This window comes from Budorcas taxicolor, chromosome 4 (assembly GCF_023091745.1).
Source record: "Budorcas taxicolor isolate Tak-1 chromosome 4, Takin1.1, whole genome shotgun sequence".
Lineage (NCBI taxonomy): Eukaryota > Metazoa > Chordata > Mammalia > Artiodactyla > Bovidae > Budorcas > Budorcas taxicolor.
In genome coordinates, this window is record NC_068913.1 from 94604320 (window position 1) to 94632253 (window position 27934).

Consider the following 27934-nt stretch of genomic DNA (forward strand, 5'->3'; position numbering starts at 1 on the left):
ATGGAGGCGGGCGCCGGGGCCGGCGCGGGCGCCTCGGGCTGGAGCTGCCCGGGCCCAGGTCAGAGCGCCCCTCCTTCACCTCTCCACTGCCTCTCCTTCCTCTTCTCCATCTCTCCTCCCCCCAGACCCCCACGGCCTCTCCCCCCTCCGCTACTCCCCACCTTGACGTCCGAAGTCTTCCTCCTCCCTCCCTCCCGCCCCCCACCCGGGCCCGGTCTCCATCTTTCCCGGCTGGGTCTTCCCCACACCGGCCGCATCCTCCTTGGCATTCCCTGCCCTGAGCCTTCTCAATCTCGACTCTCCAGCCTCATACTGCTTCCAGCCCTAGGGGCTCTATAGATCCTGCACCCGCTCGCACCCCTAAAGCTTCTGAGCGCGGGGCGCGGGTGGGGTGGACGAAGTCTAAGGGAGAGATGGAGGGGAGGGGAGGGGGTCCGGTCCACACGACCCCCGCCAGCCATCGCCGGCCCCCTCCCCACCTTCCCCTTAGGCGCACTACCTCACCCCTTCAGCCTCTTTACTTGCTCCCACCCTCTGCCATCCTTGTCCATCTTCCCCCTCTGTCCCCTCTGGGCTAAAGAGACACACACCCTTTCTACCTGTGCAAGGGAGAGGAGCCTGGAACACAAGTTGCAGAGGAGGATGGGCAGGGCAGGGCGGGGTCCCCAGAGGCCCAGCCTAAGGGGCAGCTTGGGGAGAGGAGTCGCAGTGCCTGGCAGAGTGAGCCAAATACTTCCACAGGGATAAAAACCCCCAGGGCTCCGAAGGGCTAGAAGGTGTGTCCCTTCCCCTCCCTGCCTCACCCCAGCCACCCTGGCACCCCACAATCCCTCTCTCTCCTTGCTCACAGGACCCACAGTGACCACTTTAGGCTCCTATGAGGTGTCGGAGGGTTGTGAGAGGAAGAAGGGCCAACGCTGGGGGTCTTTGGAACGGCGGGGGATGCAAGCTATGGAGGGTGAGTTTTCCCGTAAAGCTTTCTTTCCTTCTCCCTCACCCAATTTTCCTTCCTCCCTCTGACCCTCCAGAACTCTGAGCCAGGACACACACCTTCCCCCTAGTTCAGCTCAGCACCCGCTAGCCCTCCTCAGGGCTCAGGTTTTGAGGGAAGTTCAAGGTACATCCTTTTGGGGTTCTAATCACCAGCTAACCAGGTTGTGTGTCCCGAGGGAGCTGCCAGACAGAGAAAGAGGCCTCTTTGGACAGAGCTTTGAAGCAGCCTTTCAGCAGGGGGTTTGTTCTCTCTGCCTCCCGACCCAGATCCCAAGCTGTCTCTTATTTTGAAAAGCAGGGAAGTGAGCATGTGAACTGTCTTTCTGGTGCTGCCATCACTGACTTCAAATGGAAGCCTGGTGGCTTTGGTTCTCTAGGCTATCTTACTGCCTGAAAGAGGGAGCCTGGGAAGGGGGCTGCTGAAAAGGCCAACCTCCCAACACATGTGTATTCCCACCACACCCATGCGACTTGGCAGTTGCTGCCAACACCAGGAGGATGCTAGAAGGGTGCCAGTCCTGTTGCCAGGACTTCCCGTGAAGGGTCCCCAGGTCCCTGTGCACATCTAGTGTGGACAATCTTGCCCCTCCCCGCCCCCCCCCCCCACACTGACCCCGGGGAGACAGATGATGCCAGGGGTCCCAGATGAATCTTAGGCTGTGGTTACTGGACAAAACCAGGCCAGAGACTCAGAATTTTAAAACAATTGCCATCCAGATAAGGTTTTGCTATTTAGAGAAACTGCAATGCAGTAAAGGAGGGGGTGCTTGCCAGCCAGAGACTGGGGACCAACACACCCCAGTTTCTTAACTCATTAAAATGGCAGGCTTTCTTTTACACACAAGTACAACCTATGACTTCCCCCTAAAAACTGCCTTGTGGTCAGCAGGGGAGGAAGTGAGACCCCCAGACACTCAGCAGGGAAAAGAAAAGTGGACTTGGTAGAAAATTTCAAAAAGTCTATTCGATGGAATATGTTTGGAAGGGCCCCAGTGTTTGTCCAGTAAATCCTTTAGATCATTTCATTCAGATGTTCTCTTTCTCTGCCTACTGACAGGCAACACTTTCGTATAATGGAAAGGCTAGTTTCTCACAAGCCACCTGGATCGTTTGTAAACTTCGTACAAACTCCCAAACTGTAATTCTTGCCCTGTTTGGCTTAAAGACACACCCAGTGTCTGAATCCTTTCTTGACTACTTGTGCCCAGAGACAAGGATAGAAGAAGCAAGGTATCCTTGTGCAAGCCGGTCCCTGGCTGTTCAGTCCACCTGAAGGCAGTCCTTGGAGGCCCCAGAGGCAATAGTGGTCCAGAAAGTGCCTGGGAGGGGGATGGATACCTCCAAACTTGACTCTCACACCTCAGGGCCCCTCAGGCATGCAGGTGCTGCCCAGAGGCTCCTTGGGGGACACCAGGTGGCACTATTATACCGTCTCTGCCCTCTAAGGACAGTGAGGTGGAGGGCCCTCTAAGGAGTGTGTAAGAAAGTTGGCTCTTACTCGCTGGCGGGATGTTGCGGGGGTCTCTCCTAGGGGAAGTGTTACTCCCAGCTCTCTACGAGGAGGAAGAGGAGGAGGAGGAGGAAGAAGAGATGGAAGAAGAGGATGATCCAGGGCAGAAAGGCGGCAACACAGGCTCCCTGTCGGTCAGCAAGCACCGAGGCCTGAGCCTCACAGAGACGGAGCTGGAGGAGCTGAGGGCTCAGGTGCTGCGGCTGGTGGCAGAACTGGAGGAGACCCGGGAGCTGGCAGGGCAGCACGAGGATGACTCTCTGGAGCTGCAGGGTGAGCAGCTGCGATGGGACTGGAGGGCTTGGACCCAAAGGCACTGGGTCCCCACCCTGCCATCAGCTCCCCTGTCCCTGCAGGGCTCCTGGAGGACGAGCGGCTGGCCAGCGCCCAGCAGGCAGAGGTGTTCACTAAGCAGATCCAGCAGCTCCAGGGTAAGTCCTCGCACTTGGACTGCCGGGTAGGCGGTCATCCGAGTACTTGTGTCTTGAGCGTTTAGCAGAGGCACAGCAGACCAATGGAGCCAACCTCGGTACTTTCTTCTCAGTTTCTTCTACTATTTTTACCCTTTTCTCCTCATCTCTCCATTACCCTCTTAATTTCCTTTTTTTTTTTGCACCTCTGACTGACTCTTCTGTTCCCCTCCTCCTTCCCTTTTTTGCCCTCCCATTTCACCCCCTTTCCTTGAGGCTAACTCCCTCTTCTCCCCTCAGTCTCTCCCCTTCTCATCCCTTTTTCTTTGTTTTCTTGGTTAGTGCCAGGGGTATGTAGTCAGGGTTGAATTACAAACCATATTACCTTTCCCCCCATCCCTCCAAGAGCATCATGGGAAGAGTGGTGAGCCAATGAGAAGTGACAGGAGGGGACTCAGTGCATCTTTTAAGGGAAGCAGATGAGAACGTTTCTCTTGCTACCTAGGACCGAGCTAGTGGCCCCCAAAGCCCTTTTTTTTCTAACGCCCATGTCTCTGGGAAGCAGCAAGGCAAGCATCCTACAGTCCACTGTGCCATGAAATAAAGAGGCAGGTTTTGTTACATCTGTGGGCTTTGGGAAGATTTGGGGGAGCTGCCCTAGAAAACTGCAGGGACTCTCCAGGCAGAACTGAGATCAAGCCAAAAGAGAAGTATAAATGGAAAAATAAGGAAGGCTGGCAAGCAGGCCTGGAGAGAGCAAGCCAAGGTGGGAGAGAAGGAGGGAAAGAAGACGTAAGCAAAGGTAGAAAATAAAACAGGAAAAGTAGACAATAAAGGCACTGAGGCGGGAGGGGAGGTCAAAGTGTTAGTCGCTTAGTCGTGTCCGACTCTTTGTGAACCCATGGACTGTAGCCCACCAGGTTCCTCTGTCCATGGGATTCTCCAGGCAAGAATTCTGGAGTGGATTGCCATTCAGGGAGGGAGAGAAACTGCAGGAGCCATGTTGCTCTGGGGAAAGAGTGTGAGCATTGTTCTCAGGTCACCTAGATTCTTGAGCCCAGTTCTGGCACATAACAAGCTTTGTGATATTGAGCAAGTCACTTTTATCTTTTTGAGACTCAGTTCCTTAGCTGTAAAATAGGGCTGACTTATATGCTTTATCATCCATTTATTGACTGCTTGTATACTTGGAGGACTAGCTATGGACAACATAGATCAGATCCCTGCCCTAATGAAGAGTACATTCTGATGGGAAAGGCAGAAAACAGACAAACACCATCAGTTCAGGAATAAAATATAACAATAAATGCTAGGAAGAAAATATAACAATATGATATGGATGGGGGTAAGATGGAAGTATATTTTTGATAAAGTAGTTAGAAATGTCTGAGAAAGGGACATTTGAGCTAAGACCTGAATCATGAAGAATATCTGAGGGACATGCACACCAGGCAGGTGAACTAGCAACTGCAGAAGCTCAGAGGCAAGAATAAGCTTCATGTGTTTGAGGGACATCGTGGCTGGAGCAAAGTGCATGTGGAGGATTTTGCTAAGAGAGAGTTCTGAGAAGTGGGAGAGTTCAGATTACAGAGGACTTTATAAGTCAGCTGAGAGGTTTGACTTGTATTCTAAGTATAGTGGAAACCATGGGAGGGTATTAGCCAGGGCTGGAGGGATATGATCCACTTTACATTCTTAAAAGAATGCTTTGGCTACTCTGTGGAAATTGAATGACAAGAAGAGAGTCAAAACAGTTGAGTCTGGTCAGCAAATAATTGCAATAGTCCAGCAAAGAAATGGTGGTTGCTTGGATTAGAGCAGTAGAAATGGAGATGATTGAGAATACAATTTGAAATTTAGAGCTCTCAGGACTTGCTGAATTGGATGGGGGGATAAGAGAGGCATGAAAGATGACTTTGCCTTGAGAAACTGAATGGATGGTGGTGTCATCTACTGGATTGGGAACAACTTGACAAGGAACAAATTTCAGGGCTAGGAGAACTCTTTAAGACATGTTTTCTACATGTTGAGTTTGAAATGGCTATTGACATCTAAGTAAATATATTAAAGGAAGCTGTTGGATATATGAATCTAGAACCAGGGGAGAGGTCAGGACTGGAGATATAAATTTGGGCATCATTAGCATATAGATTACATTTGAATCCATGGGAGATCACAGTGAAATCACATGGAGAGATTCAGGAAAAGGAGAGAAAAGGGTCTGGTCCCAGGGATGCTCTGGAAGTTAAAAGTCTCACAGGCAAGGAGAAATGAATAGAGACTGAAGTAGGAGGAACCACTGAAGCATTTGGTGACCTGGAAGCCAAGAGCAGAAAGTGCTTCAAGGAGACAGTGATCAGCACTGTCAAAAGTTGCTAAGTAAGATGGCCATTGGATTGGGCAAGACGGAGGGCTCTGAGACGTTTCAGTGAAGATAGAAGCCTGACTGTACTGAGCTTGAAGAGGAAAGGGAAAGTGAAATGGAGAAGGTGAGTACGTATAATTCCAGTAGTCATGTCTTGGAGAGAAGCAGAGAAACAACGGAAAGGAAGTCAGGGGACAGCTGGTGTTTTGGTTTTGGGGATGGGTCACACTGGATCATGTTGGTATGGTGAAAGAAAGGATCTGCTAGAGCATTAGACCTCACCTTAGCGCAGGGGTGGGATGGAGCGGCGGTGGGGGGATGCTGCAGGTCTGGGTGGTGGTGGTTTAGTCACTAAATCGTGTCCAAATTTTGCAACCCCATGGACTGTAGCTTGTCAGGCTCCTCTGTCCATGGGATTCTCCAGGCCAGAATTCTGCAGTGGGTTGCCATTTCCTTTGCCAGGGGATCTTCCCGACTCAGGAATCGAACCTGGGTCTCCTCCCTTTCAGATAGATTCTTTACCCACTGAGCTATGAGGGAAGGTTTGGGGAAGGCGCCCAAACCCCACCCCGCGGAGGAGTCCTTGCGCACGCGCGTTGCCCGTTTCCGCCAAGAGGGGGCGCGCGCGGCCTCAGAGGTAGCTGGTGTTGAGAGGCCGTTCCGGCCGCCACAGCCCCTCGGGGGCTGGGACCTGCCGGCGGCGGGAGGCCCCCCCAGAGAGACTACTTGGTGAGGGGCGGGCCAGTGAGATGGAGGCCATAACCAGTGAGTGAGAACTGATTTTTCTGTGCCCCTCGCCCGGCTCCAGGGCCTTCGGGGTCGCCCCGACGGCCCCAGTCTCACTGTCAACCGGCGCCGGCTCTTCAGCAGCCCGGTCCGGCCTTTCCAACTCCTAGGGAGGCCGCCCCAGTGAGCCCCGCCCAGCCTCCCGATAAGGTCCTCCCTGGTGCCCGCAAGCTCCACCCCTCTGCAAGCGCCACCTCCCGGCCCCTGTGTGTTTCCAATTAAGAGCTTTTCAAGGTTGAGAGGGACCCTTCGCCATTCTTCAGTGGATCTGAGAATGTCTTTTTTTTTTAAAGACATAGAGGAAAACCTCAGGGATACTTGAACCTGAACATCAGGGGCAGAGTGGGGAAGTGAAGGGTTCTGACAGAAAACCCACCCGGGCCTTTATCCTAATGGCCGATGACTTGTGTGTCTCCCCCACTAGGCTATATTCTCCAAGGGGCAGACTGTTCAGTAGTAAAAAGAGCAAGGACTTTGTTTCCTTCAAAAAGGAAGGAAGTCAGAGAATCTGAGCAGAGATGTTTGGGCTTGGCACAGAGGTGATCAACTAATACTTGTTGAATAGACTAAGTAGAGGAGACAGCTAGGATGCTTGTAGAGAGAGGAAGACTGGGAAAAGGTGTGCCCAGAACCGCACCTGTGAGCTTGGCAGTGTAGGGCTAGAGACCTTCCCCCACGCCTCCGGACTCCCCATCGGCTCAGCATTTATGTCTGTAGTATGTCCAAGTTTTTCTTCTCAAACCTCCATTTTCTGTTCTAGTGTTTTTGGTTTTGTTTTTGTTTTTATATAGCCAAACATACAATTCTGCACCTGTGGTCCTCAGTAAAAGTTTGTGAACTAGATGTATCCTCTGCCTCATTTATGCATGTATACAGCAAATATTTATTGAGTGCATTATGTAGGGTCTCTGGCAGATCCTGGAGCTATAATGGTGAGCAAAACAGACATGATTTCTGTCTTCATGAAGCTTACAAGTGAAGGGGAGGCCAGCGTTTTAATAACACACACACTGCAAAGTACAAGGGGCTATGAGAGCATTTAATGAAGGACTTTGCTTAATTTTTTGAGAAGGTTGGGGGAGAGACTAGGGAAGGTTGAAATCTGAAGGGAGTTGGGGGCAAGGATTAGGGAGAGGGTTTGCAAAGAGTTTGTGGGAAGGTCCTGACCCTCTTAACTCAATCCTAATTTCCTAATCCTGACCCCCTAAATTTGAATTCTGTATTGGTGGCAATATCTTCTACTCTTGCTCCACGTTTAGGTTCTCCTGATTCCCAATGGGTACCTCTGTTCAGAAACCCTGAGATGCTCCACAGATACTGAGAGCTCTGACATGTTTATTTTGTACATTAAAACATATTATAAAATATAGGTTTGTTGTGAAAAGTATCAAAGCAGTGATATATATAATGTGGAAAGTAAAAGTCCCTCTCACATGCTGAATCATTCCTTAGCAGCAACGGTGTTTTACAGTTGAGGACTTCTATCTTTCCAGATCTTTTTCTGTGTCTTTATATATTTGTGTTATATATTATACATAGAAATATTTTTGCAAAAATGAGATAATACCATGTATTTTACAGCTCATTTTTCTTTCTAGTTAGTATATTATGGAAACCCTTTCATATTTTCTCTATAGATCTGCCACTTTCTTTTAAATGGCAGCCAATATTCTGTTTCATCTTCTTCAGTTTAAACAATCCCTTATTGATTGGCATCTAGTTTATTTCCCCATTGTTTGATTACCTTGCCGTGAGCTTACATTTGAATTTCAGCTGTGAGCTCTAAATACACATTGTTTTGGGACCAGTACTTACACAAGCAGTTTGTGGAAAATCTGAGCCTCTGTAATTTCTAAGCTCCCAGACTGAATAGATGAGAATAGTCTATAAGTGTTTTTTTAGTAAGATACTTTTTGGGAAGACTCAGGGCATAAGTCGGAGAAGGCAATGGCAACCCAGTCCAGTACTCTTGCCTGGAAACTCCCATGGATGGAAGAGCCTGGTAGGCTGTAGTCCATGGGGTCATGAAGAGTCAGACACGACTGAGCGACTTCACTTTCACTTGTCACTTTCATGCATTGGAGAAGGAAATGGCGAGCCACTCCAGCAGTCTTGCCTGGAGAATCCCAAGGACGGAGGAGCCTGGTAGGCTGCCGTCTATGGGGTCACACAGAGTTGGAAACGATTGAAGCGACTTAGCAGCAGCAGCAGCAGCAGCAGCAGCAGCAGCAGCAGGGCATAAGTAAAATGCTGAAAATTAGGTCTTGTCTTTAACTGTTAGGTGATTTCTTAGAAGTACCTAATACTTTTTGTTTGGGGTAGCCTAATTTGTTTTTTGTTGTTGTTTGTTTGTCTTTGGGGGTTTGTTTTGTTTGTTTTTGTGGCCTAATTTGTTTTTCATGCAAAGCTTCAAGATCTGCTTTCCTGTTGCACCTCACTACCTAGATTGACTCTGTTCTCTTAGGTATTCCCTTTTCCACATCAGGTGAAGCTATACTTCTCTGATGGGGTAGAGACCAGGTTGTCAGGAGTTTCCAGATAAGAAATAAACCTGCCTTTTAACTTTGTGCCTCTAGAATATGGTCGGTTATCCTCTTGATCATCTCAATATCATCTTTGGGCTTTGCAGGTGAGCTGCGGTCCCTGCGGGAGGAAATTTCCCTGTTAGAGCGTGAAAAAGAATGTGAACTTAAGGAAATAGAACAGGAGTTGCATTTAGCCCGGGCTGAGATCCAGACTCTGCGGCAAGCAGCGGAGGACTCCGCGACTGAACACGACAGTGACATAGCCTCCCTGCAGGAGGACATCTGCCGGATGCAGAATGAACTCGAGGACATGGACCGAATCCGAGGAGAGTATGAGATGGAGATCACCTCCCTCCGTGCAGAAATAGACATGAAGAACTCTGACCCTTCCAATAGTTTCAGTCTCTCAGATTTCTCTGAGATGCAAGGTATGAGAAAGCGAGCCCTCCTCCCGGTCTATGAGTCAAATCAAGCAAAGGGAGCTAGGCTGCAAGAAGGTGGGCTTAGATCATGAATTGGGAACCTGTAGAAGAAACTTCTAGGTGGGATTCAAGACTGTGAGAGAGAAAAGCTTGAGGTCATGTAACCAGTCTATGATGGTATAAGAAACAGCACCATGGAGATGTCCCCTGAGAATTCTTCCTCACAGAGCCATTGTACATTTGTTGATTTGCCTGTGCTAAAGCCCTTCCTGCTTCCCTAGTGGCTCAGATGGTAAAGAATCTGAGTGGAGGGCATGGCAACCCACTCCAGTATTCTTGCCTGGAGAAGCCCCTTGGACAGAGGAGCCTGGTGGACTGCAGTCCATGGGGTCACAAAGAGTTGGACACAATTGAGCAACTAAGCACAGCATAGCACACAGCTCACCCCAAGTAGAAGTTTTAGGGGGCAACAAACCAGAGCACAAGACAGCTGGAGAGGAACAGAGGTTATTTCCAGTAATACATGAGGTACACAAAAGCTTAGAGCTCTGCTCAGAGTCTCCCAGTGAGTTGCTAGGCTTCATGACATCAGAGACTTTGCCTTTATTCTGAGGCTAGATTTATGATCTGAGTATAATGGGAGGCCCTGTACTAGGCCAAGTCAAGCAAAGGCAGTCAACAAGGAATCAAAAGAACTGCAAGTTTTCCCAGCTGTAATAGGCCTCTCAGAAGCGCCTTTGGACTGATATACTCTGAGAAGGAGGCTAACACAGTGGGAAGGCTTGGGCTATTCAGAATCTCAGCTCTGCTAATTAGCAGGATCAACTTAGCCTGGTTATTATCTCATGGTTTCCATAGCTGTGAAAATTGATTAATAAAACTTTATAGTTGGATGGGATTCTGGAACAGGAAAAGGACCTTAGGGAAAATGTAGAAAAATCTGAATAAAGTATAGAGTTTAGTTAACAGTAATGTACCAGTGTTCATTCCTTACTCATGACAGATGTACCCATGGAAAGATGTTAATAAGAGGGGAAGCTGGGTGAAAATACTCCCAGGGAATTCTGCACTATCTTTGCAACTTTTCTGTAAATCAAAAACTATTCTAACATTAAAAGTTTATTTAAAAAGGAAGAAAGAAAGAAAACCTTATAGGGCTATTTTGGGGATTAAATGAAATGCCTAGTATGCTGAAAGCACTCACATACAACTAACTCCAAGGCGGGAATCATCTGGTCTAATGCTTAGCACATGGTTAGCTTTTATTAAAGATTAGTTTCCTTCCTTCCTTCTATGGTAATCTGGAGTATGCCAAAGACTTTTGATTGGACTAAAGAAGGAACACTAAAAGTGAATGTCAGGGTGTTGACTCTTACAGCGGGAAAGATAGGCCTTGGGCTCTAATTGGAGCAAGTTAGTGTTCTTTAAACATCAGCAGAATTAGTATTCTGAGAGAATTAATTCTTAATCATGAAAAAGCAGATATGTGTGTTTCTATTTTCACATCATGAAAGAGTATTGGTATATGGAACTTAGGATCTGTGCTGGGGCATTTTAACCAGATCTCTGCTGATGCTTGTGGGTGTATGATTTGTGGGTTCGGTTGTGGTGGGCTTTTTCGTCAGCAGATAAAAAAGATCATTAGAAAGAATTCTTGACCATGTGCAGGCCGATGGATTGGGTGCGATGATAAAGGAAGTAAAAGGACAACAAGAAATGCAAGGATGCCTGGGTTGTCTCTGAAAGCCAAGGACTGGCAGTTCACACTCTCAGCTTTTTGTACTAAAAGTGTAAGGACCCTAACCATAAACAGTTGAATGGGAGCTTTAAATACAATAAACCAAAACCCCTCACAATTAATTAAACCCTCAAAAGCTCCTGAAAATCTGAAGACACTGTCTTGGTTGGTTTTGCCTATTTCCCCTGCCACCTCCGCCCCCCAACCCCAGCCCTCTTGGTTGAAGTTTTGAAGATGGACACCCAGGGCCAGTCTTCTGGGAAGTTGAAAAGATGGACAGCACACTGAGAGGACAAAGACCCATTGCAACTTGAAACTTTCTGGCCCCCATCTTCTAAACCTCTGCATGGGGTATCTCATCTGTCTCTAGAAAAAGAAACTTCAGTTTTCCACAGCCAGATTTCTAGGCTGGAAAACTGGGGGCTGGTCATCTGTGCTTCCTCCCTGGGGTCTCACCTCTCTGCCTGTCCTCTGCAGAAGAGTTGCAGCAACTGCGGGAACGCTACCACTTCCTGAATGAGGAGTACCGGGCCCTGCAGGAGAGCAACAGCAGCCTCACAGGGCAGCTTGCAGATCTGGAGAGTGAGAGGTACAGCCCACAGGCCCACAGGGCTCTTTAGGACAGGGCTATTCCCTGAGTAGGACCAGAGAAGGCAGATGCAGGCTCCCCCGCCTTCCTCCACTGTGGGAGAGCTGGTCCTTCCCGTGGTATCTGAAGGGTTTGAATACTGCTGAGAAGCAGGTATGGGGATCCAACCAGATGTCTCAGGACTAGAGCTGGGCAAGTTCTGAAATTTCATTTTCTTCTACTCCAGGCAGTTAGGTCTGGTTGGCTCTGCTCTGGAGCAGAGGAGAAGCAATTCCTTTGTTGTCCTCCCAGACTTGATCCAGTCAAAGGATGCATTGCCTCCAAACTGGAGCTGTTTTGACTCCAGTCCCAGCCTGGAGCCTGACTGGACTAGTATCCTTAGGGTCTCCCAGAACCAGACATGCCTTTGCAGGTTGAGATGCTGGGGACTTTTTCTGTCATCCTTCAAGTGTATTTGAGAGGTAAATCACAAGAGAAGGCTCCTTAACTGTCTTTTGCCTAAAATGAAGGCATCAGGACCAGGCATACTTCGCAGGTGGTGCTGGGCAGAGCATTCTCCCAAACGTGGCTCTGGGGTTCTGAATTACAGGACACGAAGAGCAACAGAAAGGTGGCTGGAGTCCCAAACGCTACGGACTATGAGGTCAGCAGAGTCTCAGACCTCAGAAGAGGATTTCCTGGAGCCCGATCCTGGAATGCATTTGTTGCGGCAGCAGCTACTGGGAGCCAAGGAGCAGATGCATGACATGCAGAGCAAGGTAGGGAAAGGCCAGCTCCTTCACTGCCTCGCTCTTACCTTCTCCTGGCCTGTGTCAGCAGCATCTCCTTAGACACAAGGCTAACAAGGGAGACAGGTGCTATGGCAAGAGATCAGACTCTGGGGTCTCACTTGTGTGCCTTTCATGGAATATTCCAGTAAAAGGACTGCCATACTCTGCCTAGGTCCATTCCTGGAGTGCATATGGTCCCTGTAGTAATTCAGGCTTGTTGTTCCATTTCCCACACAGTGTAAGAAATTGACTTGTGAGTTGCAAGAGCTACATCACCATCGCCAGACCAGTGAGGAGGAGCAGAAGTGGCTGCAGAGGGAGCTAAAGTGTGCACAGAATGAGGTGCTTCGGTTTCAGACGTCCCACAGCGTCACCCAGGTAAACACGGATAGGGCCGGGCACCAGGGGAGGGCAGAAGGGCCTGATTGGAGTTGCCACTTCCAGGGAGGATGAAGGCAGAGGCGGGCTGCGCTCTACTGATTCATGGTCTGCAGCCAGGGATATGGTCAACTGGAGAGCAAGTGGAGAAGTCACACAGCATTGCATTCTAGAATGGTAGTCATGATGGAGCGTCTGCTGCAGAGAAGAAACTAAACCCTAATGCCCAGGGGAGCTCCTCAAGATGTCTGCTCAGCAAAAAGAATCACTCTGGTGTGGAGAGGGGTCTGCTGATTTCTGAGAGTAACCACTGTTCCCACATCCTCCCCACCACAGAACGAGGAGCTGAAGACCAGACTCTGTGCCCTGCAGCAAAAGTACGATGCTAGCCAGGATGAGCAGAGTGAGCTCTTGAAGGTGCAGCTACAACTTCAGGCTGAGCTCCGGCAGCTCAAAGTCATGAAAAGCACAGTAGAAAGCCAGAGTGAGAAGGTAACAGCAACCCAAGATGAGGGGCTGCTTAGGTGCCAAGAGGTTTGGGCAGGGTGGGGAGAAAAGTAAAGCATTGAAATAGCTCCAGCTGCCACCTATATGGCACCGCAGGTCCAGGACTCCAGCTGCCCTCAAGTCCCCCATTGGACCAGAGGGCAGCCTGTAAGCGCAGGGCAGGGACCAGTGGATTCTCAGACTGTCTGTGTCTGAGGGCGACTCCAGCAGAAGAGTGAGTGGGTGGAGGACTGCAGAGGCACTGCCCCAGGCCCCCTCCACTGCAGGAGCTACAGTGCCAGCTACAGAAGCTGCAGCTGCAGTGCCAGAGCATCTCATGTGAGAAGGACAAGCTGCTGGACGTGCAGCAGCACCTGCGGGACACTCTGCGCTGCCACGAGGCTGAGGTGCAGCACCTCAGGGGTGTTGTGACCACCTACCAGGAGAGCAGCGAGAAGGTAAAACAGGCTTCAGGCGAGGGAGAAGGTAGCCCGGCAGACCCTTCCGTGAGAGGCTGGGTCCGCAGGAGAAAGGGATGGTAGTTCTGTGGAGGAGCTGTTGGTGAGGAGACTTTCTACCTTACTATTAGAACCATAATCACATCCTGTCATTCATGAAGAACATATATGTAGGTCCATATGCGCAACTATGACTGTGCTCAGTGGAAAGGTGACCTCAGAGGATCACAACATGCTCGGCTTCCTGTGATTTCAAGTCCGAAAGGACTGTAGAAAGGAGGCCCTTTCCCTTCCCTGCCTCCCCAGAGAGGAAGCCCCCAGTGTCTGTGGAGAGCCTGTTAGGGATTGGTCCATCTCAGGGAGTCCCACCCCAGACCTGAAAAGGACAGGGTCAGACCCCTTAGCCCCTGCCCGAGCTGAGAGAGTGTGGCCATGTGGCTCTGGGGATAATGGCGGGGTCTGCCTCCCCACCCCAGAGTGCAGAGGTCCACGCCCAGCTGCAGGAGACGAAGCGGCTGTACCAGTGCAGCCAGGAAACGCTGGACCGGCAGAAGCACATGTATGACCAGTTGGAGCAGGACTTCCTGCTCTGCCAGCAGGAGCTGCAGCAGCTCAGGAGCACCCAGTCCATCCTAGAAGACAAGGGGAAGTGTGCTAATAAGGTAATTGTAACTAAGACAGGTGAGGTCTCCCGAGCCTTGGAGAGAGGAAGTAGAGGGGCAAGAGATGAAGTCGTGCAAACGAGAGGCTTGATGGACCTCCTGTCCTGTCACAGCTGAGTGTGGAAAGGCAGGGAACAGAGGCAGAACCCATGCTGTTAACATTAAAACTTTGACTTGACCTTCACTTTAAGCCTGAGCTACAGCTTAGTAGAATCAATACATCTGGGTCCAGTCTGAACACCTGAAGATTTTACACATGACTCCATGAGTGTAGACTTTATACTTTATTATTAGAACTATAGTGATATCCTGTCATTTGTGGAGGAGAACATACATGTAGGCCCATATACACAATTATGACTGTTAGAACTAGAAAGAGAAGGTCCAGTTTTCTGAGGCAGATTGTAGGCGCTCTTGTCAGAAGGCATGGTTGGTGCCCTGAGTGCTGATTGGTTATTAGAAGAACCTAGGCTTTTCCAGGATTTGTTCCATGACTTCAGAGTAGTTAAATTCTCAACTCGAATCTTACCCTTTTTAAATTGAGCAGAATACTTCTTACCTCACTTTGTTTTAGTGAAAAATCCTGATGATGAATAAGGCCTTCCTTCCTCACTTTCCCTTTTCTTCATAGTGTGTAAAAGGCAAGTCATTATTGGTTAGCTTTATTGAGTACTTTCAGCTCCTGATCACTGACAGGAAATGGAAAAATGTCAACACATGATGCAAAATACTGCTAGAATACTCATTCGCTCCTGCTGCAGCAGGCTATGTCTCCAGGGGAAGGCCTTCCGAAGACACAGCGCTGGAGATGTTTTTTGGGCTGCCCTAGTAGTCCACCTGCCTTTGTACACCCAGGCTCACTTGCTCTCCTCCCGCCACACCGACTGCATTGAGAGGTCCAAGGGGTCCATATCCCGCTCATCACTTCCTCTACTAGGGGAGGGGACTATAGGAAGGGAGAAGGATGCTGGCACACAGAGCCGGTCTTTTCTCTAGTCCTAAAAGAGCATTGAGACTAGTCTGATATTAGAAGATTGGGTTTTTGGAATCATAGGATACTTTAGTCTTCTCAACCCCAGCTCAGCAATAGTTCATACTTCTCTAAAGATTCTTGAAGCTGATGATGAATACAAAAATGGGGGGGAAATTAGGGTGAAAATACATCGTTATTGGTAAGGAGCATAATCAGTTATAGAAACAACTGGAGAACTAGAATTCCCAGCACGGTGGGAAAATGGTCTTCACCAGAGGAAAGAAGCAGGGGGGAGGTAAGAAGGGAGGGGCATTGCCAACACTCTCTTGAAAACCACCCTCAGAGAGGACTAGTAGGCAAAATATCCAGCACGGCCAAACTTCAGCCCTGAGCCGCCTGCTGGGGTTCCCGTTCAGCATCTAGGCCTCTAGGGGGCGCAGTGGGGCTTGGGGTGATTAGTCTAAGGTGACCACAGGGCGGGAGACTCTGGTGAATCACAGGACAGAACACAGGCGTGGTCCACTGACCGCCCTGTGTGCCCCGCCCCGTCCACAGTGTGACGCGCTGCTCTTCAGACTGACAGAATTGCAGGAGAGTTACAAGGCCAGCCAGAAGGAGATGGCGCAGATGCAGATGGAGCAGTGCGAGCTCCTGGAGGAGCAGAGGAGGATGCAGGAGGAGCAGGGCCAGCTACAGGAAGAGCTGCACAGGCTCACGTTCCCACTCCCCAAGTCCGGTCTCTTCCACAAGGTAATGGCGGCCAGGGCGGCCGTCAGCTGCGAGGCCCTTCCCGGATGTGAGTGACCTGAGGAGAAGTGAAAGGGTGCAAACGGAACTTTGTCTTAACTCCTCACTTTCTCGCCAGTCTCCTCTCACAAAACTGCTCAGTATAGCCGAATAGGGCTTTAAATCTTGAAATACATCCTCAACTCTGGAATCTGTCCAACGTTTTAGATATTTAGTCCATCTGGAGAAAATGTCCTTGAAATCACTTTATAAAAAGCAAAAGACATCCACCCACAGGAGGTCTTTACTCCTCCACTAGCAGGTCTGTGTAGAAAGACTCCCCTCCTGTCCCAGGTGGGCTGAGCAAAGCCAACTCCTTTGAGGGAAGGGTCCCCAGAGGGAAGGAGGCAGAGGTCTTTCCGTGTAACCATCACAGTGCCGCCCACTTCCTTCCACTCCACCTCACAGAGTCAGGAGCTCCTCACAAAGTTACAGGACCTGTGTGAAGTGCAGATGCTCTACCAAGGCATGCAGGAGGAGCAGAAGAAACTGATACAGAACCAAGAGAACATAGTAAAAGAACAGTTAGAACTGCAAGGAGCACTGCACCGTTTCAAGGAGTCCAGCTTCCGGGAAGTATTGGAGAATCTCGAGGATCCCAAATGGCCTAAGTCCTCAAAGTGTAGTCACAACAAGGTAACCATAGCAAGAGGTAGGGAGACAGTTCTGGGGGTAGCAGCATGCTAGGGAAAGGGGCTCCATAGCAGGGTCTGAGTTCCGAAGGCCTGTTGGGCCAGGAGCAGAGAGGAAGCTAAACCCACTCATGGGCTCCTTTAGTCACGGCTTTAGGGCTGGCCTGAGCTGCTCCTCTGGATGGATGCCCAGCTGAAGCACTGTGATGACCAGGACGTCTGTGATCTCCTGATCCTTTGAACTCAGTCTCTTTAATACCTCATTTTCCAGATGTAGTTGGAAGTAGATCAACCTAGTGTTTGGGTTCTTTAGGACTGACTCTAAACATGTCTTTTCCTCATGAGCTGGTTGATAATTGAGAAGTTCACTTTCCAGTGATCCAAATCTGTAAACTTTTGGTGTTCTACATGAGGCATATCTGGGGCCATTTGTTTCCAAGACAGAAATTCCCATCATATGGGGTTCTTGGTACTGACCTCACTGTCTTCATTGGATTGGAACTTTGCAGCAGTAACAGCCAGGTCAGAGGCATTAGATTAGAGAATCCATGTGTCTCAAGCACCAGTGAGTGGTCAGGCCTCTGAGGTCATACTGGTGGAAATTTCTAAACAAGTGTGTTCAGGATTGGGAGATGCATTTGGTCTGAGGCCTCAGTGTAGGCAAGGAAGAGCAGGAAGACAGTTTCCATTTAAGTGAGATCGATTTGTCCAGATATTAGCCTAGACAGGCAGAGGTGCGTGGAGCAGCAGAAGTCCAAACTGTGCAATTTGGTTGATCAGGTTCCAGGGGCATCCGATTTCAGCCTGGATAACAGAGACCAGGAACCAGACCAGGAAATAGAAAATATTTCCTTAACAGATCAGATCTCATCCTGGGCATCAGCTGCCAAGGAGCCAGGCCCAGAGGGCCCAGGAAGCATGCCAGAAGCCAGATTTGGAATTGAGGCAGGAGAGGGACTCTTAGTGAGACCCTGATTGGAAGTCTGCATCTTCCAAGGGAGGAGTTCTTCGTACGCTCATGTTCATGGCCAGGGCTGATTTTAGAATTGGGGGTGGAGGAGGGGACTGAGCCCCAGAGATCAGGATAATAGGTCCACCTGACTAAGAAGAGAGAAGGGAGGCTGAGTGACCTTGAGACCCACTCAGTGCTACTCCAGGGAGAGAGGAGGTTACCAGAGCATAGAGCCAGGGGAAGTGAGAGCCCAGAAATTGCAGAGTGTCTGCCCTAGGAAATGTTCTCTAGTGAGTAAGAAATTGAATCATGCCAGGTACCTGCAGGCTAAGTGGAAGTCCTGGGCCACAGTGAGCTGGGAGGGCCAGGTGTGCCGTTCCTTGACCTGGGATCTCAGACATCCTCACCAGGAGGGGTTCCGCTGGAAGGATCGCAGCGTCTGAAGTAACGCTGGTGTCTCCCCACCCACTCCCGCCAGTCTAAGATGATCATCGCCCAGATGCAGGCCCTGCAGGAGCTGTACGAGGCCAGTGAGACCGAGCAGGAGCTGCTCCAGCAGGAGCAGGAGCGGCTTCTGGAGGAGCGGAAGAGGCTGCAGGCCGACCTGCAGCTCTGTCTGGAAGAAATGCAGCTGCTCCAAGACCAGTCCCCTTCAATCAAGATGAGCCTGGACTCCTACAGGAAGAGTTATGCGAGCACGACCACCAGCAACGAGAACTGCCACAAGAGCTGCAACCTCAATGACGATGAGGGCTACCAGAAGAGCTACAGCAGCAGCCAGGCCAGTGAAGAGAGCCTCCTCAAGAGCTACGAAAGCAGCACAGATGCCAGCGAGTCCTGTCAGCGGAGTTACCTCAGCAGCAGCAGCAGCAGCTCCGACACCTATAAGAGGAGCTATGGCAGCAGCAGCAGCAGCTCCGACACCTGTCACAAGAGTTACATCAGCAGCAGCATGGACGACGAGCTGGCCGAGCCTGGAGATGTGGAGGTAAAGGCAGTCAGGTGTCCGGTCAGACAGGGGACAGTGGTTCTTGTCTCATTAGGAGAGGCCACGGGGAAGGGCCCGAGAGGTGAAGTGGGCAGCAGGCTCAGAGCTGAGCTGATGACCGTCAGGAAATGAATGAGGTGCTCTCCCCACTTCCTATGGAGATGCAGTTCCATCTGGATGGAAGTCTAAGATTCTGGACTTTTCATCAACACAGTCATGTGCTCTTCATGGGAAGAAATCCAGTGTTCTCCCCCTGGGCAGCTTCAGATCCTATCGGCCAGTGTTTTGTACCCATGAGAAAAAAGGGCCCAGCGAAGAGAGCGGGTGGAGGGCAGGGGTTCCTCAGGGTGCCCTCCTCACTCCTCGCCCTCCACAGCACCTTGAGGACGTGGTCGCCAAGGTGCTGATCAAGCTGCAGGGTGTGCAGGCCATGTACCAGCTCAGCCAGGAAGAGCACAAGCTGCTGCAGCAGCGGATGAAGAAGCTGCTGGATGAGCAGAAAGAGCTCAAGGAGGAGCTGGACGCCTGCGAGAAGGAATTCAAGGAGTGCATGGAAGGCCTTGAGAAGCCCATCGCCTCCCAAAACGACAAGGACAAGAATGAGGTAACTGATTTCAGCGAGGCAGGGCTTCTCATAGGTGTCCCCAGAACCCAAGGAGGTTGGAGTCCTTTCAGAGAGGCTGAGGGTGAGACGGGAGCTCACTGCTGACTCTGTTCAGGTGCCATCCTCCTGGTGGAGGGACGGAGTAGGGGCTGAACTCCAGGCAGCAGGGCAGTCTGCTGGGCCTCTGACGGGCATTTCTCAGGTGCCCGCTGTTCTGGAATTTACTGATCATCAAGACCCCTTGAAATGATTTCTTTTCCGTTCTGCCGTTTTGTTCTCTCTTTTGTCCTAGAGCACTTCTGTAGAGTTTCATTTTTTTACCTGCCAATTTTCTTTAGTTAGTTTGTGTGTATTCCACCTTGTCTCTTTAACTAGATTGTAAGCCCCTCAAGGACAGGGCCAGGTCTTTTGGATTTCTCATAATACCAAGCAGAGTGCTCTGCATCCCTAGGAATGGGATAGAGGGCATTGACTCTGACCAGGAGTAGTCCACTGTCCAGTGGGGGTCACTGTATGCATGGGAGAAGCTCAGAGAGCAGGAAACACATGGGCCTCAGTTGCTTAGTGTTGGTACCTACCTCGGAGGCCACAGTGTGCTGCCAGAAGCCAGGAAGGACAAAAACCAGTGAGTAGTGAGCAGGGTTGGCGGTTGCCTTTGTTTCCAGGGCGAGGTGCAAGAGCCCAGTCCGGTCTCAGAAGGATATGACGCAGTTTCTATAGTAATGATTGACCTGTTAGAGAAATAGCCTAAGCAAAGAAGGAGTTCCTATCAAAAACCACTAGGTAATCAAGCCCCATGGTTCAGTTAGCCCAGCAGTCATTCCCCCACCAGTTCATAGAAAAAGCGTAATTTAAATCATCCTTTTTTTTTTTTTTTTATCACATTAGCTATAAGTCAGGTGCCTCAAGTTAGGGAGAACCTCTTTGTAAAACTGCTTTTGAGGCTAATTTTCCATGGTTTTCACTTTTTCTGTATTATCTGCCTCCCCCTGGGCTTTAGCAGGGAGATTCTGAGACCAGGACCCCCAGGCAGGGGCCAGACTAATCACATAGGCCCAGCTGCGGGTAATGGGCTCTCCACTACCAACAGATCAAGGAACTGCAGGCCAAGCTGCGGGAGCTGCAGCTGCAGTACCAGGCCAGCATGGATGAGCAGGGGCGGCTCCTGGCCGTGCAGGAGCAGCTGGAGGGGCAGCTACAGTGCTGCCAGGAAGAGCTCCGCCAGCTCAAAGAGAAGAAGTCCTCTGTTACCAAGGAAATCAGGGGCAAGAACGGCAACAAGAACATGAACAAGAACGCCAATGGGGTGAAAAATAAAAAGGTGGCCAAGCGAAGCGTAGAGAGTACTGAGAGCGGCCTTGAGACCACAAAGGTGAGTAGTATCCTTAGTCAGACGAGTAGGAAGTTACCAGAGATCCTGGGAAGAAAATTCATCTCCATCACCGTTGTGACCAGATGAGGTCACTGTAGAGAAGCTTCTGGGGTCTCTTAACCCGTCTAGCGTAGATCCATCTTAGTAGTGGTTTGGTCCTCCCTTTTCTTGTGAGGTCAAAGGAAGGGTAGAATATGGACCACTCGGATCTGGAGCTCTAGCCCCCAGGCTGGATGACTGTTTCAGGTAGCCCAGTGCAATTTGCGGGGGGGGGGGGCGGGTGGGAGGTGGTTTTCCTAGATCACATGCCCAAGAGAAGCACCAAATGGATGAAAAGAAAGGAATTTATTCAAAGCCCTGTGTACACATAGGTGGAAGAGGATTGGATAAAATGGGAGCCACCATACAAGGGTAGGAAACAGCAGTTGAGGTGTAGGATCTTTAGCTCTGGGAACTACAGGAAATGGCTAATGGCCGGATAGGTAGGTGTGGTCCTGGGTAGACATGTGGTCCCAGGTAGGTGTGTGGTCCCAGGTAGGTGTAGTACAGGCACAGAGAAGTTGGGTGTGGCTACCCTCCACATGGTGCACAGGGGCATCAGTTGGGTCCCGGGACACAGTACTGTGTACGCACCATGACACACCAGGAAGCACGTGTTCCCGAGGTGGTTGAGCATCATCGTGAAGGTCACAGCAGCATCCCCGGTCCTGCCCCCGCCCACAGAGTCTGGAGGTGGTGCTGTACTATAAGGCCAGCCACACATCCTTGGATGGTCCAACAAAGGAGGAGGAGAAAGAGGAAAAGAAGGAGGAAACAAAGGAGGAGTCCCAGGACAGAATGGTTTCTGAGCCATCAGGTCCTAAAGAGGTTAAGTTCAAAGACGATCAGGAGGAGAAAGACGAAGGGTTCTCCAACCAGGAGGGTAAGGACGAAGACGACCAGGAGGAGGAGGATGATGAAGAAGCTTCAGAGGAAAGCAACCCCCTCAAACTTTCTGAGAGCAAAAAGGTAACCATAGCTGAAGGCTAGATCGTGTGGGAAATGGGCTCTTGGTTGCAAGTGCCCAGTGTTTGGGGGTGGCCCAGCCCTTGGATGGACTTTGGCAGGAACAGAGGCCGGCAAGCTCTGAGGCACCACACTGGGGAAGTGGGAGTGGAGGTGGGGACCACATTTTCTGGGAATTGCAGTGTGCTGGTTGGAGTCCCACTGCCTTTCATCAACGGGGTAGCCCTTGTTACTTCAGGAGGGTTCTTCACCCTCTGCTAGCGCTGTGCTGAGGACAGTGATGGCCATTTCTGTCAGCCAGGGCAAGTTATCCAGTCCTGCTTTCCCAGGGTGCACCCCTAGGGCTGACTTCTGTTGCCGCGAGGGGTGTGGAGAGGCTGGCGTGCCTCCTGGGTTCTATATAGTGTTACAGGCATGAGGAAGGGGGTGGAGCCCATCAGAAGTGCTGGGACATTCCATCTGTACAGCAGGGCCGTTGGCCAATCTCAGGAGGCCAACCAGAGCCCTAACCCTCTAGTTACCAGATCTTGGGAGGTTGGAGGGGAGTGTCCTGGGTAACATACCAACAGAACAAAAGCATTTCTATATTTTAACAACTGGTACATCTATATAGGAACATACTAGCTGAATCTCTGCCCTGGTTGAAGTTAACTGGGGGCTCTGATTTCTGAAGGGTTTGATTAGTATCTGAAGAAGTCCTCAGTTTATAGTACTGATTCTTTTTGTCCCTTTGAACACAGGGTAAGAAAGTAAGTCTCTTATGGTGGGATGTCCCAGTCAACTCGTAAGGTTTTCTGGAATTTTCTGTCAGTTCAGTCTGTGGCACTGGCTAAGGACCCAGTTACAGTTCTCTGTCAATCTTTTGGCAGAGGACCTTGACTTAGGATGTGGGAAGTAGGAATAAGCTCAGCCCCTCCTTCAGGGTTCCATTTCTTTGAAGTCTTTATATCCTACCACATGCCTGTTCAGAACCTCCTCCTCACAGATCTCCTTGCCTCATGTGCCATCTTTCTAGACAGCTGCCTGGATTTTTCTACTTCAAAATCTAGTACATTTCTTGTGTCTGCTTATGGAGATGTTCCTTTGCCTCCGTGGGTCCTGCCTCTTTTACAGGCAGCTATACTGGCATATGTGTTGCTGCTGCTGCTGCTGCGTCGCTTCAGTCATGTCCGACTCTGTGCGACCCCATAGACAACAGCCCACCAGGCTCCCCCGTCCCTGGGATTCTCCAGGCAAGAACACTGGAGTGGGTTGCCATTTCCTTCTCCAATGCATGAAAGTGAAGAGTGAAAATGAAGTCGCTCAGTCATGTCTGACTCTTCGCGACCCCATGGACTGCAACCTACCAGGCTCCTCTGTCCATGGGATTTTCCAGGCAAGAGTACTGGAGTGGGGTGCCGTCGCCTTCTCCGGCATATGTGTTACTACTTGCAAATCCAGTTTCTCTCTGGAAGATGGTTGCAGTCACGACTAGCCCTTCTCCATTGTCAGCTTGTTTTAGTGCATTTCGTCTCACAGTCACAGCATCAGACTCCTAGGGGATGGTAGGGACCAGAGCCCAGAACACAGACTTGGTGGAAAGCAGCCAGAACACGCGGCTAACAAAGGGCCAGGCAGCCTGGCAGGAGACTGCCCTTCCTAGAGTGACCCAAGCGGAGCAGACATCCTGCACATCTGGAGCGCCCAGCTTTACCCCTTGGAGCTTTACTTCCCAGAGGTACTGATCCACAAGAAATGTCTTGCTGCAGATAACCCTGGCTTGACAAGATACAAGTGGGATATGACAAGCCAGAAACGTGGTCCTGAATTGGACCTAAGCTGCTGCTTTTAACCCATTCAATTTTGCGTCTTCTGTAGGCCACCTGCCGGAAGAGCCAGGCCCAAGTTGTGGAAAAGAAACACCACTGCTCTTGCTGACCTGTTGTTTAACCTTTTGATCTCTTTCTCTCTTCCCTTTGTTTTATCATCTTCATTATCTGTTGGATTCATGTGTGTTTGTCTTTTTATACCATCTCTCGTCTCCTGGTCTCTCCTCATGCCTCTTCCTCATTTGACATGTTGCAGTCATCCCCCGCCCCCGATCCCCCCATCTTCTCCTTGCCTCTCGTAGGCCTGGTGGTCATATCGGCTTTGCTCTGGTGCTGGTGGGCCGAGACGTCGTCCTAATGCAGGTACTGGTATTGCGTCCTCTCCTTCCGAGGGATAGATGGGGTTGCAGGTTGCCCTGGCCTCTCCTCTTCACCCTTTCTGTCAGCAGCTTGCTGCTTGCTTTTGCCATTTTACAATAGGCGACAGTAATGACTGAGTGTTAGTCCTGGCTTCCCGTTGGGCTACCACAAAGCCCATAACATCTTGGAACATGTCTTCCTAATGTGTGGGGAGTTGGAATGCTCACCATTGACACAGTTTGAGTTTCTGTCCTCTGGCTTGGAAAAATCTGGATGATTGCAGCCCTGTGGCTACTTTCAGAGCCCCTTCAACTACTTCCAATGAGAGATGTCTGACTGCAAGGCTCGCCTGGCTGCTCTTTGTCTTTGTTTAGCCCTAGAGCTAAATTCTCACTATAACCATTAATTACCTCCTCCCCCCTTGGGTGAGAGAGGAGGTCTGGAGAGCTGTGAGCCCCAGGGTCATTTGTATGAGGGCAGTCTCGGTTGTCTGTCAGCCTTGGCATCAAACTCCACCATATTATATACTTCCTACTGAGACGTTCTCTGGTTTGGGAATTCTGGTCTACAAAAAAAAATCAGAAAAAGCCACATCTCTTTTGGGGGGTCAGATTCTGTTGTGATTGGCTTCCCAAGCTAGACTTTCTGAAGAGGATGTGGTATTGGTGAAAAGTTTCCATTCACCAGAGATGCCATGTTCTCAGGGAACCAAACTGATATATTCTGGGCACCAGTCCACGTAATCTGATCTGTTAACAGGACACCAAGTTCAGGAGGTAGAATGTAGACCAGCCCAAGGTAGAACCCTTCCAGAACCCATAAACTATTTTCCCTTGGCCCGTTTTGGCTCCTTTCTCATCCTCCGCCTGCCACTTCCATCGCCCACCCTCTCTTCTAACATCCCTGTAAATGGAGTGCAGTTGGCTCAGAGCACACGCAGGTTCAGAGTAACTGCTGGACCATTCGTCGTAGCATTTATCTCTGTTTCCTCTTCTCTCCTTCCTGTTTTCCTCCTCACCTTTTATTTTCTCTTCAACCTGTCTCCTCCCTTCTGTTAGACTTTCTAGTTACTCCTCTCGGACGGTCTTTAACTCTTTTGGTGTGAGGACTCTATCCCTCTACACTCCTGGATTTTTGAGTCCCTCCCTGTGGGATGAGACCCAGTGCACTCAGCCATAACCTTTCACCAACTCACACCCACCCAGGCCTGGTCCAAGGGAGCCGAAGGAACTCCTGGGTAAGGGTCCTCTGGGAGGAACCTGTTAGCCCAGAGCCTGGCTGCGCCCTAGTATGCCACCCCCCATCCAGGAACTGAGGCTTCAGAGTTGAGTAGCAAGTGTGGCAGGGACATTGGCTGAGTCTGTCTTGGGCAAAATGGATAATCTGAACATTAGTCTCTTCAAATGTAAGCAAAAGATGGTAAGTCCTCTGGCTTCCTCATGTGAGGAACAGATGAATTCATGTATATGAAAATATTTTATAAATGATAGAACACCACAAAAATAATAATGAGCGCATACTCTTCTTGCATAATGCATACGATATGGCAGGCACTGTTCTAATCACCTTGTAAGTATCAACTCATTTAATTCTCACAACAACCCAACAAGGTAGCTATCGTCAGTTTATACATGGTAAAACTAAGGTCCTAGAGAGGTTATGTAATGTAGCCAGTAAGTTGTGAATCCGATTCTAAGGTCTTAGTATTAGCATCAGATAAAATTCTAATCTCTTGGACTTCACTGTGGTCTCATAGTTAAGATTCTGTGCTTCTGCTGCAGGTAGGGTGTGGGTTCAGCCCCTGGCTGAGGAACTAAGACCCCACATGCCATGCTGTGTGACCCAAAAAAGAAATGAAAAAGAATGCTCATCCTGTTTCACTGTATATCTCCTCATTTTGAGCAGTTTTCCTTGGTTACTTCCAAGTAATTAGGAAAACACCATTCAGCAGCCTCTTAGTGCAGCCTCAGATCTCATTGGCTCTCTTGCTAACTAATACCACATTGCTAACTTATTTCATGTACTGTTTATAAAACCCCTTTGCACATTGCATATGCTGAGCATTCTTTCCCTGTCCTCTGCCTGCAGTTGATTTTTTGGATCCAGGACAGAATTTTCCATTCAGCTCTGTGAAATCTAGTCCATTGTCCACTGTTCTCACCTATAGGTTGTTTTTGTTTTTCTCTTGGCCCTGTGGTTTCAAAATACATTCACTCCCAGCTTCACCTCATGCTCAGGGGTGAACGGCCACCATCTCGTCTTCACCTGAGTTACAGGTGAGGGGAGGGCAAGCCTCTGGAGGCCATCTGCAGGCTCTCAGGCTCACTGGTCACACGCGAGTGCTCATGCAGCAGGCTGCTGTCAGCCTGCTCTTGGATTCTCATATTCTTTCCAAGGACAGCATGGAAAATCTTGTCAAACACCTTGATTAAGTCCCCAAAACATGGGTTTCCTTGATCAGTCAATTCAGTAATGCAGTCTGAAAGGAAAGCCTGACATGACTCACTCCTTAGGGACATCCACACCCACCCTCCCTGCAGCCAGTCTAAAGTCTCGCCTCTGCCCAGTGTAAAAGGCCACCAGTTCATATCTATGGGTTCAGCTCTTTCCTCCTTTAAGAACATCAGGCTAATATTTTTCTTTTCTTAATTTATTTGCCTGCGTCGGGTCTTAGTTGTGTCTCACAGGCTCAGTTGCTCTGTGGCACGTGGGATCTCAGTTCCCTGACCAGGTCCTGAACCCACATCCCCTGCACTGCAGGGCAGATTCTTAACCCCTGCCCCACCAGGGAAGTCCCAGACTGACATTTTTCACAATGCATGTTAGGTTGTAAGCATCTGAGTAAATGTTTTTACTAGCTCCCTTTTCAGTTATCTTCTCACATGAATTACTCTGTATTTGCACTTCCGACATGGTTTTGCTTTTCTTTCATTTCATATCTTCTATTCTTCTCAGTACCTATTTCTACAAAGGTAGGAGATTTTCTTTGATCTTTATACGTGTCTTAAAAATCCTCTTTTTAGAATACAGAGGTATGGCCAAAAGATAATATTCAATAATTACTTTTAAATTAACCCAAGGAAGGCAAGAAAGGAGAAACAACAGAACAGAGAACAATAGGACAAACAGAAAATAAATGTGAAAATAGTACACCTAAAAGGTATAACAGTGATGCCACAATGAAATAAGGCAGCACTCCCCAGGAAAAAAATCTTCTTAGACCCATTTTTCCCTGAGCAAATGCATCCTTAGTGTAGTGAGTTATTCTTCGTCCTTACCTGAAACCATTCTTCTGTTACTTTATGCCTTATGCTGTTATACTTATGACTCAAAATCCAAATTGTCTTCTAAGTTAAAAAAAAGGAATATAAAATAAGAACAATTTCCCAAGTATATGTATTTTCTTGTTCAAGATGTCACATTCCCTGAGTGATGCTTTTCCTTCGGTCCCAAGAATCAGCAGGATTTGCTGTGGTCTGCAGAGTCTGGAAGCCTCAGCAACTCCAGCACATGCTCAGGAAGCCAGGCACCAGGCCCGGTGACTGGAGGTGTTTTAATGACCCTGGTGTTTGCCTCCCAGGGCCAGTGACCGGCTTCCTTGAATTCATCCTTCAAGGACGTTGTCCTCCACAGACAGTCTGGGCTGCATGAGAACCTCACGTTGGCTTATACTCCGTGGTGCAGTTTCTTCACTTCTTCCCCCGTCTTATCATTCTTCTTCTTGACTCTGAGTTCACTTTTCCTCCATCAAGCTAATGATGGCTTCTGCTTCTCCCAAGGACCCAAGGTTACCCTGTTTTTTCCTGCTATGGCATCTAATCCTTTGTGGCAACCATTTGGATGCTCTAAAATCTGCTCCTGAGCTTGCCTGCTACACACACGGGCTGGTTTTCTTTCCACCCCACGGGGTGTGAGTAGAGGCAGCCCACTCAGGTGATCCACATAGTGTTGTTCCAGATACCTAGTGGTGCCGGGGCTAAGCCCTCATTGTCTGCAGCGGTCACCCAGGAGGTAAGAGAGACTGGACCATAATGATGTTGCTGAGGTGTCTCTCAGCACCAGTCAGCAGGGCGTTCTCTGGCTTAGGGAAGGGTTCAGAAGGTTGGGCACTCACCGTCTGTCTTTGGTCCCCACAGAACATGTTTGGGATGTGGAAGCCTGTGGTGTTCTTGGCTCTTGCAGCTGTGGCTCTGTATGTGTTACCCAACATGCGACCGCAGGAGACAGAGTTCTGCCTCATGGAGTGATGGCAGGCCCGGGCCAGCCAAGGGGGCAGACTCCCAGTGGCCACTACCCTCAGCTTTGGGCAGGACACACTGCCAGCGACCCCACCCCACCCATGTGTTCCGCGTTGTCCCCATC

General features: G+C 49.7%; 1 protein-coding gene across 1 annotated transcript; it reads left to right on the plus strand.

Moving 5' to 3' along the window:
• On the plus strand, positions 1 to 27934 carry CCDC136 (coiled-coil domain containing 136). The gene is made up of 18 exons (XM_052638760.1): positions 1 to 58; positions 851 to 958; positions 2525 to 2776; positions 2860 to 2934; positions 8694 to 9017; positions 11227 to 11338; positions 11928 to 12096; positions 12346 to 12486; positions 12823 to 12978; positions 13260 to 13430; positions 13907 to 14092; positions 15621 to 15815; positions 16260 to 16487; positions 17914 to 18423; positions 18800 to 19027; positions 20118 to 20399; positions 21123 to 21407; positions 27709 to 27934. Exons 1-18 carry the CDS (start codon positions 1 to 3, stop codon positions 27817 to 27819), a joined length of 3591 nt encoding a protein of 1196 aa, XP_052494720.1. The 3' UTR covers positions 27820 to 27934.